Source organism: Lytechinus variegatus, chromosome 2, assembly GCF_018143015.1.
Source record: "Lytechinus variegatus isolate NC3 chromosome 2, Lvar_3.0, whole genome shotgun sequence".
Taxonomy (NCBI): Eukaryota; Metazoa; Echinodermata; class Echinoidea; order Temnopleuroida; family Toxopneustidae; genus Lytechinus; species Lytechinus variegatus.
The window spans coordinates 22,451,259-22,465,968 of record NC_054741.1 but is presented as its reverse complement, the minus strand read 5'-3'; the positions used below and the strand labels follow the sequence as shown (position 1 = coordinate 22,465,968).

The 14,710-nt window shown below is 36.9% G+C and overlaps 1 protein-coding gene across 1 annotated transcript; it reads right to left on the bottom strand.

Moving 5' to 3' along the window:
* Positions 1-11,647, bottom strand: LOC121409692 (the record flags this gene model as incomplete). The annotated part of the gene is made up of 6 exons (XM_041601600.1): positions 1-729; positions 1,680-1,768; positions 2,878-2,953; positions 4,713-5,260; positions 9,969-10,016; positions 11,616-11,647. Coding segments are annotated over 6 exons (975 nt in total), but the record flags the coding sequence as incomplete, so codon positions are not given.
* Positions 11,648-14,710: the final 3,063 nt, after the last annotated feature.

Sequence of the window (14,710 nt, the reverse complement as noted above, 5' to 3'; positions counted from 1 at the left end):
TTTCCTGATGAAAAAATTATGACGTTGATGTTGATCGGATCAATTGTAACTATTTGTAAGACGGGACCCTGGAGTCAGTTTAGTTAATGTGACTGCAGCACAAACACTCAGAGAGTATCTTTGGACCTTAATGAAAAGCAAACTGAAATTTAAGTTTGTTGTCATATTAGGTCCGTAGTACCATTTCTAGGAAACATCTAAGTTACGAAAATCAACATAGAAAGATAGATCAACTATAGGGGAACTGGTTACACATTGCGTTAAATGTCCAAACACCCAAACTCTAGCTGCAATACATTGAAATTTTCAAATACTTTGGTCACTTCCAACAAAATGACCACCAAGAATCGGGGGGTCTGCGATACTGTGGTCTTACCACAGAGTCAAGGTCAGTCCTCCATCGCACTCCATCGCAGTAGTCCATCCAAGACACATGGAGATAAACAGCTTGCTGTTAAGCCTTGCATTGATCGCATCTCCAACTTCACTCATTTCAGAGTCTTTTTTTAAAGTCACATGACTTTCCATTGTCACCTGACATTCCACCCTACATCATAGATGAAGACTGCGTTTGCATGGCTTCTTGCTGCGCTTCTGATGTCTTGGGTTGTTCTACACTGCCACCCATGTCGTAGATCTGCGTTTGATGTATGGCGGAGGCATGCTTCATCAATTCCCAAGGGGTGATGGCTTCATGCTGGCAGAATACACATACCCAACTTCCAGGTTCTGAAAAAGAAAGAAAAAAAAAGAAAGAATTGTTCTCGGTCTTCTGAAATTTGCCTGACAGTGATATAACCTTTCAGACTTCCAGAAGTCACACAGACAACATTGTGTCACAACATGATACAAGAATGGCATATCTTTGTTATCATGATGATAAGGTATGTTTTAACATATCCCCCCCCCACCAAAAATAACTATGGATCTTGAGATAGTACTCTTGTGATAAAACTTGGTAGTTATTAATCAATACCAAAATATGTCCCTTGGGTGAAAACCAAGCTGTAAATTCCTATGTGAGAAATGAATAATGAAATATGTAAGAAATACAGCTGCAAAACACTTTCAAACAGTGAAATGAATACAGACGTAAACTCTACAGTAGACTGGTGAAAGATGTTTGTCACGTTTCCTAGATTTGGATTGGTCAGTTGCGGTAAAAGAAGCTGAGAAAACTGCCAGTGGAACAGCAATGTCCATTACACTTGCCCACTCACACGTAAGAACAATAACGCAGCCGATTATCGGCTCACGGACCGCTCACTAGTATCGCGCTGGTCTATGGCTCTTCTATGCTGCTGACTGCTACGGGGACGTCGACTGAAATCAAAACTGTCTCCATCAATGAACGAACGTGATACTGTTGGTTTCGCCTTTTGTGACTGTCTCATTCAAGAGCAATACAAAGTAAAGTGGTTGTTGTACAAACGATCAACATCATGAAACCTTATTAGGCACCTTGTCAAAAGTCAGAGCCAAGTCTTCCCCCTGCAGGAATCCTGAAAGTAGCTTATTGCTACAAATCCTCAAATTTTATTAGGCCCTACATTTTATCATAAGACAAAACAATGGGCAATGCAGGAAAGCTGCCATGAAAAGATGCATAGCACCTTCACAGCAGATCTTCTGCCAAAAGACATGGCAGAGACTTTTGACAAGTTGCCTTAAAAACTCACCATCACCACTCTTGGTTAGTCTATTCCTCTTCTTCATTGTCACCCCTTTAGCTGGAATGGTGGGCAGTGAGGAAGGATCAACATACGCTCTGTCAAAGACAAACATAAAAAATATAATTTTGTGATGAAATTCAAGTTACTAGTGCTGCATTCAAACACTACCTATGCCAGTCATGGCTTGGGAGGAGGGGATGCCTGCCATTACACTGTAGATCAATGATGATTCAATACAAATCAGGTGCATTGCATTGAATAAACCAGGGGGCTGTTTCATAAAGCTGTTTGTAAGTTAAGAACGGCTGGTGATCCCTTCTTGTAGTAAATGGTATAGTCATTTGCGATGGTTTAGAACGTAAGAAAGGATCACCAGTCATTCTTTAAGTCCCTCTTAACTAACGAACAGCTTTATGAAACGGCTCCCAGTTATCATTAATGCAAAAAATAATTTGTAGGAGTAGCTTAAATAAAATGGCATGTAATCACATCATCAATACAAAATATGATGAGAGATAAAGATGGCTTGGGTGTAAAATTCACTAACACAACTGCTTTGATGATAAACATACCGTACAATAAGTCTATAGGTGGATTCTACCCCTGAGATAAGGGGAAAAATTTAACAGATTTTTGTGCACAGTGCAAATTTAAGTCCAGCTCACAGATTAATGTAAAGGTGTTTCCAATGTGTACTTGTTTGTATCAGGAGTAAATAAACACAACTTGATTGAGATCTACTCATTTTGCTGTTATGATGATGAACAGCATTTGTATAGTGCCATTTATGTATACAAAAAACATTCAAAGACACCAGCTCCCGAATATGTAACACTTTATTCACACAGTTGTTAGAAAAGATGGGTCTTAAGTTCAGATTTGAATATCTAAATGTTGTCACAATCACAAAGTTGGATTGGTAGAGAATGCCAAAGACGAGGAGCGACTGATGATAAAAACTCTACCTCTGTGTGTTTTCAGCAGGTACCTGAGGACTTGAAGAATAAGCAGGAAGAAGTCTTGGCCACAGCTGAAGTACACTGATTAGTCCAGTTACATAGCTAGAGGCCAAGTTAAGTAGAGCTTACAAGCTTTATATCCTTCTCGTACTTCTACTTCATTTGAAACAAACAATTTTCAGTTGGACTTCCGAATGAAAATACACTGTATTTAATGTATTTGGTAAAAAGAAAGAAATACTTACACATAACCACAATCATGGTTAACCTTTTTGAAGCCTCTTGGTCTGTTTAAGTCAGGATCACTTGCCAAGTATAAATCTAATGATATTAAAGACAGAACAACAAAAATGAACATTCATAGAATAAGAAGTGATAGTAATGGACAGGGGTGTAGACAGAGCAGGAATAACCCCCAAACTTCTGAAATAGTCTGCTGTGCACACCTAGGATGTTTCAATACTAATTTCTTTTGATTGACCAGTACCAGTGACAATTTCTCCCATGAACATAAAATATATGCATACTCGGTAATATTTTGTCACCGCTGAGCGAGAGTTGACTGTTGAGTGAGCTGATCGAACTTGCGTTGTATTGTGGTTATAGTGCGACTTAAGCTGGCGCTATTCATTTTAACCCCTCCCCTCCAAAGTCCAGTTTTGCACCAGCTTATTTTTTCTTTCCTGTTTGCTTTTCATAAGATACCATGTAAACCACGCACGAGAGAGACGGCACGAAGCCGTAAAAAACAACTGGAAAAAATGCCAATTTCTTTGTTTCTTGAACCTTCCTGTAATCCCGTATCCAAAATTCATGCTAAGACATCAAATTTCTGAAAGTGATTGTGAGGTTTTGATGCAAGAAATGTGAATGTTTCTTCCTCCTACGCCGGGAAAGACACAGATCATAATTTGATAAGATGTACTGGTACCGTATCGTAGTTTGCAATGTACAAGAACGGCAGTGCTGTGTGTGTACACTGTGACTGTGAGGTGAGTGAGTGTGTAAGTGGCCAATATTGTCGGGACCTTTCTTGCTAACATTTGTAGATGAATTGATCAAGAACAGCAGACTTCCGCATACCGTTAATCTCTTTGGATGCTTTGAAATCTTTAACGAAGTTTTTGTTTCTTTGTACCTCAAATATGCATGTAAATGTGAGATTTTTTTTTTTTTTTTTTTTAGTCCAATGTTGGGGGTGCGGTTAATCCACGGATGCAGTTTATAGTCCGTTACTTACGGTAGGCAGTTTGTACAACTTCAATGAAAACACAGAATCTGAGTAGTGTATATAAAATATAAGCTTCTATAGCAATGTTTTCATTGTCCTTGAAAATCATGACAGGCCTTGGCCAGATCTACAGGTAAGTACATGTACATGAAGATCGAAGATGCATTGCTAATAGAATCAACAACCAGTCAGCATGATACAAGTCTAAGGCTCGAATTAACAAAGGTGGTTTTGAAAACCCACAGTTTAGTCCATGGTTTATGCAGATTTCCTGTGCGTGTAATAAAAAAAGTCCAATGCTGATGCACACTTTTGTCACAGTGCTCCAAACTGATGCCTGTTACCATGGTTAGATACACTATTTTATTCACGAGTACACTGTTTGAAGAGTGAATTAAACGCACTGTGACAAAAGCACCCATCAGCATTGGACATCTTGTAATGTACGTGGTAAATAAACAAGAAATTTGCATAAACCATGGGTTCAACTGAGGGTTTTAAAAACCACCTTTGTGAATTCGAGCCAAACAGTCTGTAACAAGAGCTGTTTGAGCAACCCGTGGAGCTGAATGCTTCATAACTTGCTTAAAAAAAACCTGCATATCATCGCTGGGGTGTTAAATACTTTATCTCAAATTTAAAAAATTTGAGGAAAGCTCAGAAAAAACCTTGTTTTGGGAATCATAAACATAAGTAGGAACCTCCTTTTGTCTAGAAAGAGATTTCTACAGGAATTAGGAAACTGTTTTGAGATAATACGAGGTTGCCAACACTGCCATAATTCTAAAAAAAAAAAAGAAGCTTTTTCTGAGCTGTCCTGGCAATGCATGCATTTTTCTATAGTCTCACCTAACGGTTGACTCTTGATGAGTTTTCCCTGTTCGCCTCTCATGGCATTCTTAGCTTGTTCGGCCGTTTCAAACTGCACAAACCCAAATCCGCTGTGGATGGAGATGGCCCTGATACGTCCGTATTTCATGAACGTCTCCATCAAGAGCTCCATGATGTTCTTCCGGTCCTCCTTCCTGGTGTACGTGTTCAGGTTGCCGACGAAGACGCGGGCCGCCTTGGCCGAGGGCGACATGTCGTTGGTGTAGTTGCTCACCGCCGGGTACTTGCTCATGAAGCTGTTCATGGCGGCTCCGCTCATTCCCTGGTGGCCTCCCATGCCTTGCATGTTACCCATGCCCATGCCCATCATGCCCATCCCCTGCATACCCATCCCCATGCCCATATTCCCCATGTTCCCCATATTTCCCATATTCATTCCCATGCCGTGGGGACCACCGTGGGGCCCGCCGTGGTGGTGGGGCTGATGGCCATGGTGGCCGTGGTGGCCATAGCCGGGCCCAGAGCCATAGTTGCGGTGCATCGCTGAGAGAGGTCGGTCTCGTGGGCTGCAGACAGAAAAAAATTTACATCCTTGATAGAAATCATACACTTATCATGTGAGAGATATATTGAAAATCCCAAAGCAACATCCACACCCAATTAATAAATTTGAACGTACCAAAAAACGTACTTGAAGGGATAAAGCCTCGTCGATCTGGCACTGCACACTGGCTGCCGGGCCCACGATCAATTGGGCAAAGCAAATTTTCGGATTATTTCATTTCATGTCTATTTCGAACTATAAAATATGGATTTTCATTTTTCCATAAGGCAGTGATTTTTCGAGTTGTCTTTCCTGTGTTTAAGATTATAAAGGGGATATTTCTAGAGAGTAAAGTAGTCTGCTCCTCTAAGTATACACAACTGTGCATCACCTTTGTCAACATATGTCAAGTTTCATTAAGAATTAGGAGAGACTATATTAAACAATGCTTATTCCACAGGTTCAGGAAAGAATTCATTGTTGTTTCAATCGACAATACAGAGAAAATTAGAATATTTCATATAATAAAATATAAAAGAATATAGTGAGTGGATGCTGTCATTCTCATTTGCATACCAATCAAGGTATTTGTTTTGAGAAATAAAGCGAAAATTTAAAATGTAACAACTTTATTATTTTACATCCAATTTTGATGAAATATTTAGTGTAATACTTGTTGGATTTTTCTCATTTTATCAAAAACAACTTTTTTGCTGGGGTGGTCTTGTCCTTTAACAAGCTTCAAATTAGGAAAAAAGTAATGACATTGGCATTTCAAATCTAAATAAAAGAGCAAAATTTTCCCAAGAAAATCCTTACAAAGATATGCAATTAGCAAATAATGGTTTGCTAACATTATCCATTTTTTTCTGATCATGTATGATGATGATCGAAAAAGATTTGTTTGTCTGGAACATGGGGTGGTTTGTAAAGATAAAAAAATAACATAACAGAATAAATTTACTAAATCAGAGTTTTATTAGTTCAGAGACTATGGAGAGAAAAGATAGAATTTCTGGACATTCTGGTTTGAAGGGATACTCTGGGCTGATGATATTCATATCTAAATAAATAGTGTAAAATTCACAGAGATGAAAATTTCATCAAAATTGGACTATAACAAAGTTACTGAATTTTAAAGATTTGCATTGTTCCAGTGAAACAATTCTAGGCATGTCTTCATGAATATCCATTAGGTGGGCAGATGATGTCACATTTCCACTTTCCTTTTTCTAGCGTTATTACATGTAATGGAAATAATATTTTTTTCATTTTTCATAAATGTGTAAATGATTTGTCTCCTTTATTATGAAACAAGTTGCAGCAAGTAATAACTAATGCACTAAATCATTTGTCAATCCAATAGCTTTGGTTCTTGGTAGAAAAAATTGAATAAACCTAATTTGAGTAATTTCATATAATAGAATACAAAAGAACATGTGGGGATATGACATCATCAGCCCACCTGATGAATATTCATGAAGACACGCTAAGAACTGTTTCACTGAATAATACAAATCTTTAAAATTCAATAATTTTATTTGTAATCCAATTTTGATGAAATTTTTAGCTTTTGATATTAATCTATTTAATTAGATATATTTTCAGCCCGGAACACCCCTTTAAGTCAGAAAAGTTGCATCCTTGCATTACAAGTAGAACACCTCTGGAAGTCTCGCATGCATTATCATTCATACAATATAGCAGCAGTGCTGACTTTGACAAGTACTATAGCATAATTATTCACAAAAATACAATTCATATAATGATACAATACTATGCTCATTGATAATGACATTTGACCTTGACCATGCAACCTAGGACTTGTCATTGATACTTGATTACCCCTATATCCCTGTAAATTTTGAAAGTTATGACAGCAATCTAATAATCACCTCCAAAATAGCCAAAGTTCATTGACCTTAAATGACCTTTGAATTTAGTCATGTGACCTGAAACTCAAATGAGATGTTAAGTGATACTTGATTACTTTCATGTCCAAGTTCTATGAATCAGATCCATTAACTTTCAAAGTTATGATGGTAATTCAATAAACACCCCCAACATGGCCAAAGTTCATTGACCTTGGTCATGTGGCTTGAAACTCAGGCAGGATGTTAATACTTGATTAACCACATGTCCAAGATTCATGAACTAGGTCCATATACTTTCTAAGATATGCTGTCATTCAAAAAAATTAAGATTTGATGTTGATGCTACCGCCATTGGAAAAGTGGCGCCTATAGTCTCACTCTGCTATGCAGGTGAGACAAAAACCCTATCATTTAGTTGATGTAATATCAGAATCAAGGTGTGCAACTGTGTTTTTTTAAACTTAACTACTTATATCTTTCTTTGAAATTTGTATAATAATTACCTATAATTGGTTAATCAACCTCTGCAAATTTCATGAGAATTATAGATAATGACAAGTGCTAATTAATACTAATTACCGGTAACCAAAATGCTGAAAAATATATGTAGCATGTAACACATGATATTTTTTTCCACATAAAAAACTGATTGAAAAATAAATTTTTAAGGTCTTGAATTAAAAACTACCCATATGAGTATTATTTCATCAGATTGCACTTTTTAATGGGCATTCCAATGATGCTATAAACTACTTTGTGACTTTGAGTGTAAGAAAGAGCTATATGTGTCATAGTGATTTGACCAAGCAACACCTGAACTTTCAACGTTATACTAAAGGGGATAATTTGAACATTTATTGCCACTTGTTGCAATCACTGAGGAAAAATAGAGATAAATATTGTGTATTTCAAACTGGGATGAAAGAGAGCAAATTCTTGGTTATTTTTGTCTTCTGAAATCCCAGTGTACCCAAACCCTATCAAGATTGTGGAACTTATACCCCTTTCATAAACCCCATTAAAATGAATTAGGCGGCTAATAGCAGCATAATTTGGTCGTAAAATTGGAGGAGGACAAGAGTTATCCGCATTACTCTGATGCTGCTATTATCCGCATAATAGCAGCATCGGTACAAGATTTTGAGTTTATGAACGCATTTCCAAATTATGCGGATAATTGCCATGGTGCGGTCACAAGGTCACCCTTTTCCAACACAACCGCATCGGAGGGGGCGTGTCCAGTTGTCATGGCGATTATCCGCCTTTTTCAGGACAGGCGCTCGTAAAAATAATGCGGCTTATTTTCGGAGTTTATGAACGCAATTTTTATTGAATTATCCGCATTACTCTTAGGCGGCTAATTGGAGGATAGGTTTATGAAAAGGGTATTATTGAATTCTTCCATTTGATACCAAATTCACTGTTGCATCATACCTACTTTTTTTATTATGGTAATTTGTGTGATTTTTCTATAAAAACCCCTACAGATGCCATTGAATTTTTGACAATTTTCAATGTAAAACTTCTGCATCTCTCAAAAATAATTACTAACAAACAATACAACAAAAAAAAAACTTCAGATAATCATACAGAATAAAAGGATCACCCCTGAAAATTTCAGCAGAAAATTCTACTCCAAAACAAACATATTGCAGTAAATATGAAATAGGTTTTCCACACTGAAATACAGAAAGAAAATGCATGAATAAAGGTAAGCGTAATATGACCTTTCTCATTAATATGCAAATTTATGCATGTTTTTTTTTTTTAAATATCGATCAATGCAAATGGAAAAAAAAAGTGATTTTCAGATATTTTCAAAATATTCATTGTCAGTTGCACACAGATTGTTCTATTGATATTGGTAATAAAATACTAAGTTCATTGATACTAAATGACCTTTGACCTTGAACACTTGGCATGAAACTTGCAAAAATGATCAGTGATACTTGATCACCCTAATGTCCATATTTCATGAACTAAATCCATCTACTTCAAAGTTATGACATTTAAAATCTTAACCTTGGTTAAGAATCAATGTTGATACCACAAGGTCAAATTTCATTGACCCTACGTGACTTTTGACCTTGATCATGTGACTTGCAATTAATGATGATAGATGATACTTCATTGTCCTTATGTACATGTACAAGTTTCATGATGATGATGAAAAAACATAACCTTGGTTCAGGTTTTCTTGTTGATTCCCCCAACATGTTCTAGGTTTATTTACCTTAAATGACCAGACCTTGGTCATGTGACCTGAAACCCGTGCAAGATCATCAGTAATACCTGATTACCCCTATGTCCAAGTTTCATGAAATAGGTCCACATACTTTCAAAGTAAAAAACTGAACCTTGTCGATGATGCTGCCGCTGCTGCTGTCAGAAAAATTGCGCCTATAGCACTCTGCTAGATGCAGGCGAGACAAAATGAAATAAGATTCACAGGACTACATGTTTAAAGGTTACAAAAGATGATTACTGGGCATTGTGGTATACGCTTGTAATCCAAGCACTACATGGGGAAGTTAGGAATTGATGCAGAGGTTCAAGGACCGAGCCCTAGTCAGGTTTCGTAAAAGGTTGGTCCCAGACATAAATAATCATATCTTATTGATACACATAGTAAAAATCAATCACACACATACATTACCCCCCCCAAAAAAAAAAAAAAATTGTGTAATACCAGCAAAATTAAGATGTAACAGTAAAATTGAAATTTGTACATATCTTAAAAATATATCACTGATTTCTACTGAACCATATCATATTAATACATCCATAGAAAAAAAGCTTGAAAATAACCAAAACAATAAACAGTGCACAATAAACGGTGAAGAATAAAGTACTCACCAATAACGGCTAAAAAAAATCAGCGGTCTTTCAATAAATGACACCACTCTGCATAAAATAAATCAAATAAATATTAAAAGAAATTATATAAACTTTAGATTTTAAACAAGCTTGATGAAAAAAAGTTAAAAAGATCACACTTGAACTGAATTCTGAGGTTACATGTAAATGAGCAAAGCCCAAAAGATAAAAACCAAACGGTCATGAGCTGTGTACAAACTTTATTAAATAAAAAGTCTCTATCACAAATATGTTAACACTACTGTACATCTACCGGTATGTCTACCGCATGATAGCATTTGGGGAGCTAGCCTAAAAAGCCTTACAAAGAAAAAACCCTCAAAAATTGCAAACCTATGGTACTACTAAATTTAAGCAAAAATACAATGTTAACAACCAGGGAAAGTACACGTATGCACCCTTTGCACGTTCCCTACCATTAAATCGTGTTTAAAAGTTCTTTTCCCTGAAAAAAAAAGACAAGAACAAGATCAATGTTAACTTCCCATCAGAAGTACATTCAAAATGGCTACCAGGGAAGAAGCTGCCTCTGATTATCAGGGCTTATTGGTATTAGTAAGTCCCTTCTAGCAGCGCAATGGAAGGTTCCCGCAAAAGCTGAGCTCCCGATAAAAAGCCAGGAAAACAATGCTTTATGTAGAACTCCTTCCCTTCCAAGTGCTAACACATTTCCCAATACTAGCTACAAGTCAAAAATTTGGACAGATTTAAAACAAGTCTAAATTAGCTTGATGTAATAACTAATATAAAAACTTTTAATCTATTTTAATCAAGGTTTAAAATTAATTTGGAAATTAGGGGCCACTTTCCCAAAGAACTCCCTAAAAACAAAAATCATGAAGCTGAAAATATAAGTGAAAAGCAATCACACTGAAGATGGCATCACCAACACAATTCAATTAGCACATGATGAGGCCATGGGGGGAAGTGGATTTTCATTTTTGCTTAGTTTTATTTGCTTGGAATTGGAGTTGGAAAATAGACTAATTTGCAAGGACATATCGAGCCGAATTCTTGGCAATACTGAAGCGAATACAACTGGCAAAAATTAGTTTTAATTAACCTTACTAACGACTTAGTCTAAGGCCCTCGTTTTAACAACGTGAAAATAACTTATACGGTTATTTATAGATCTAACTATGCTAAGTATGGCGAGGCCCGCGCCCGAGGGTGTCGGTCCAATTCCAAATCCATCACAACCATGAAAATTTAACGTTAAATCTTAATTTTAACTTGATTGATAAATGTCTGTAAAAATGTTCAGATGCAAACTGGAGCTGGAGCCTGTTTGTAACGTTAATCCTGCTTTAGGCTTAATCATGTTAATGTTAGTCCCAGCTGCTAGCTCTCACTCAGTCTCTATCTTATGAACACACACCAAAACAAACACGTTGGTTCTTCGGCTACACACATTCAATGCAGCTGCAGTAAACGTCATTTCTCACGACTGTCATTGTAATGCTCGGCAACTAACTCGATAAAAACATCTCCCTTCCTACCTAGCAATTGAACCTATTTCCCTAATAAAGACGATCCTTACATTAGTTATGAATATTACTTAACATCAATCAAACTCTGACTGGTTAATTCACTAAAAATGAAAAATATACAAAATAAAATACCCACGTGTAACATTTCCAGGTGAACCAGACGGCAGAGATCAGCGTACAAAATACATTGCGAGATAGCTAGCTGCGGCGCTAAACGTAACGAGACGCAAAACGTCATGCATGCCCGGCCGGCCGGCCCGCACCGGCCCTGCCGTGCCGGCGATGCCGCGCCGGGGACCTTACACAGAGCTGCTTCTTGCATGCTCGTATGCGCACGTGGGGTCACTGAATAATAACTTCCTCAATTGATCAGTCAGGGTGGGGCACAGCTAGCGAGCTGGGGGCCGATTGCTCGAAAGGGTCTTTCAAAGGACCGTCTTTCGTGTCGCTCATCTTTTACGATGCTGTATACGGGATATTTCTGAAATGTATGATAAACAACTAAAATTTGTTGGCTAGAATTTAAATCAATTCGTATACAATTTCATAATTTATATCACATTATTTTATAAAAAAATTGTGTTTTTTTTTATTGTAACGGATGAACAAAATATGTTTGCAGGTAATTTATTTAAAATGCGTTTCACATGGCGCATCATATTGGGCGACACGAAAGACGGTTCTTGCAAAAACCCTTTCGTGCAATCGGCCCTGATGGACTCCTAATAATGGAAGACGAGAATTGGAATTGAGGAATTGAAGATGCATGCTCAGTGCTCACTCAGAGTGGTTTTCTATGGAAATTTTGAGGTCAAAAGTCAGTAACTTAAAATGAGCTGATGATTATTTATTTTGTATTTCATTGGGGGCCTGCATGAATAGGCATATCTGCAATTCGAGCACCAAAATCAACTTCTCCTTGTCCCTTTTTAGTCAGTGTACTCCCTCATCTTGTTTGAGCACATGCATTTGGTAGTGATATGTTGGTATTATAATAATAATAATAATAATAATAATAAGACATTTATAATGCGCAAACATATCCACCCTATTAGGGGTGCTCAAGGCGCTTACAATAAACTTAACTCACTACTGGTACAACTTACAATTTGGCCATTAGATAAGTTTTTAAACTGGCCTTGAAATGTTCTACTGATCTACAGTCTTTTAGTTTAGTTGGAAGATTGTTCCATAGACGGGGAGCTGCTGATGCAAATGCACGATCTCCCCATGACCGTCTGGTTTTTGGAATAGAGAAATCGAGAGAAGTCTTAGAAGAGCGAAGACCAGAGCGACCAGGTTTTCGAAAATCAAGAAGAGATGAGATGTATTCTGGTGAAGAGAAGGTCAGCGCACGATATACTATCAAAAGAATTTTATAAGTGATACGGTGTTGAACAGGAAGCCAATGAAGGGACTTAAGGACTGGTGTGATATGGGAAGACCTCCGCGTATAGGTAACTAGACGAGCAGCGGCATTCTGAACAAGTTGGAGCCTCTTTACTTGAGACAAGGGAATGCCGTACAACAAAGAGTTACAACAATCAATGCGAGAAGTAACAAATGCATGAACAAGCTGCTCAGCGGCTTTTTTAGTGAGATATTTGCGAACAATATGGAGATTTCGGAGACTGTAGATCGCAAGTTTAACACTGGATGATACTTGCGATTCCATTGTCATATATGTGTCAAAAATTACTCCTAGATTTCGAACTTTATCCACTGGAATAATCGATAAGGAACCAATATGCAAATTTGGAATTGTCAGCTTGGCGAGTTGCAGCTTAGAACCCAGCATAAGAAACTGAGTTTTATCATCATTAAGCTTCAAATAATTCTCCATCATCCAGTTCCTAATTTCACTTAAACAGGCTTCAACACGAGCAATCCAGGCATCAACTTCCTCTTGTGTAGGAGAGCACGAAAAATATATTTGCGTGTCATCAGCATACATATGGTGATTGACATTATGCATCCCAAGAAAATGTTCTTATCCTTCCCACCTTTCTTTTCTTCTAGCAATAACTTCTTCTTCATCATCACATCCACCTCTTCATCAATTCAGCATCCTCATCATCGCCATTATCATCATCGTCATCCTCATTACCATTATCATAAATTTATAATCATCATCATCCTCATCACCATCGGCATGACGATCATCAGCATCTCCATCATCATCCATCATCATCAGCAGCAGCATAATCCGGGAGCATACGGTAATCATCACCAATTTATCATCATTAACAACATCATCCTCATCATCTGATCATCATCACCATCGGCATCAGCATCACCAAAATCATCACCATCATCATCTCCATCATCATCATATCACCACCACCACCACCATCATTATCATCATCATCATCATCACAATCATCTTCATCATCACTATCATTTATAAATCATGTTAACAGGAGGCTTCAGGGTAATAATGTCATGAAGTATATAGTTTTACATTCCAGACAAACACATCCTGTGAACATTCCACAAAGATAATGAAAACACATTACCCCCATTATTGTCTATTTTTTTTAAACAAGAGACAAGTTTATTGATACAATTTTCCAGGTTTAATACATACAACGTAATAAGTGCACAAGATGAGCTGCTAAGCAATGAAAAAAAAAATACTCTCAATGCACCAATCAAAATGAACTTGGGATAAATTCCAAGCCACAAACCATTAGCACAGAATGTAGATTGAATAATAATGATTTTAGTATTTGGTAGCTTTTTTTAAAGAGACAGAGCATAATAAAAAACTTCTAATTGCTCTATCACTATCAATTACCAAAATGGCTCTCTAAGCAGATTTTTTATGACAACATTGATTAGGCCTCCTGTCTACATCCTAAAATCATAAACCATCCCAAAATACTCAAACAACCATGCTAGTAAAACAAATAAAGATTATATTTACCTAAAAACAAACACATTTATAAACTTCATATCGTCATACCAAGTAAAACAGGAATCTAAGAATGATAGGATTGTAAGTCAATAACCAATTGTACAAAACTATAACAAGTACGGCACACTTCATAGGATTAAACAATATAAATGGGGTATTCGCAAAAAAAAAATGTGCTTGCAATTGATATCTAATATCACATGTAAATTTACAATTGATTGATCAATTGTAAATACACAAAATCAATTAACATCTTTAGTAGCAAGCAGAACAGAAATCAATTGCAAGCCCTCTGATTGATTCTGAGACTTATT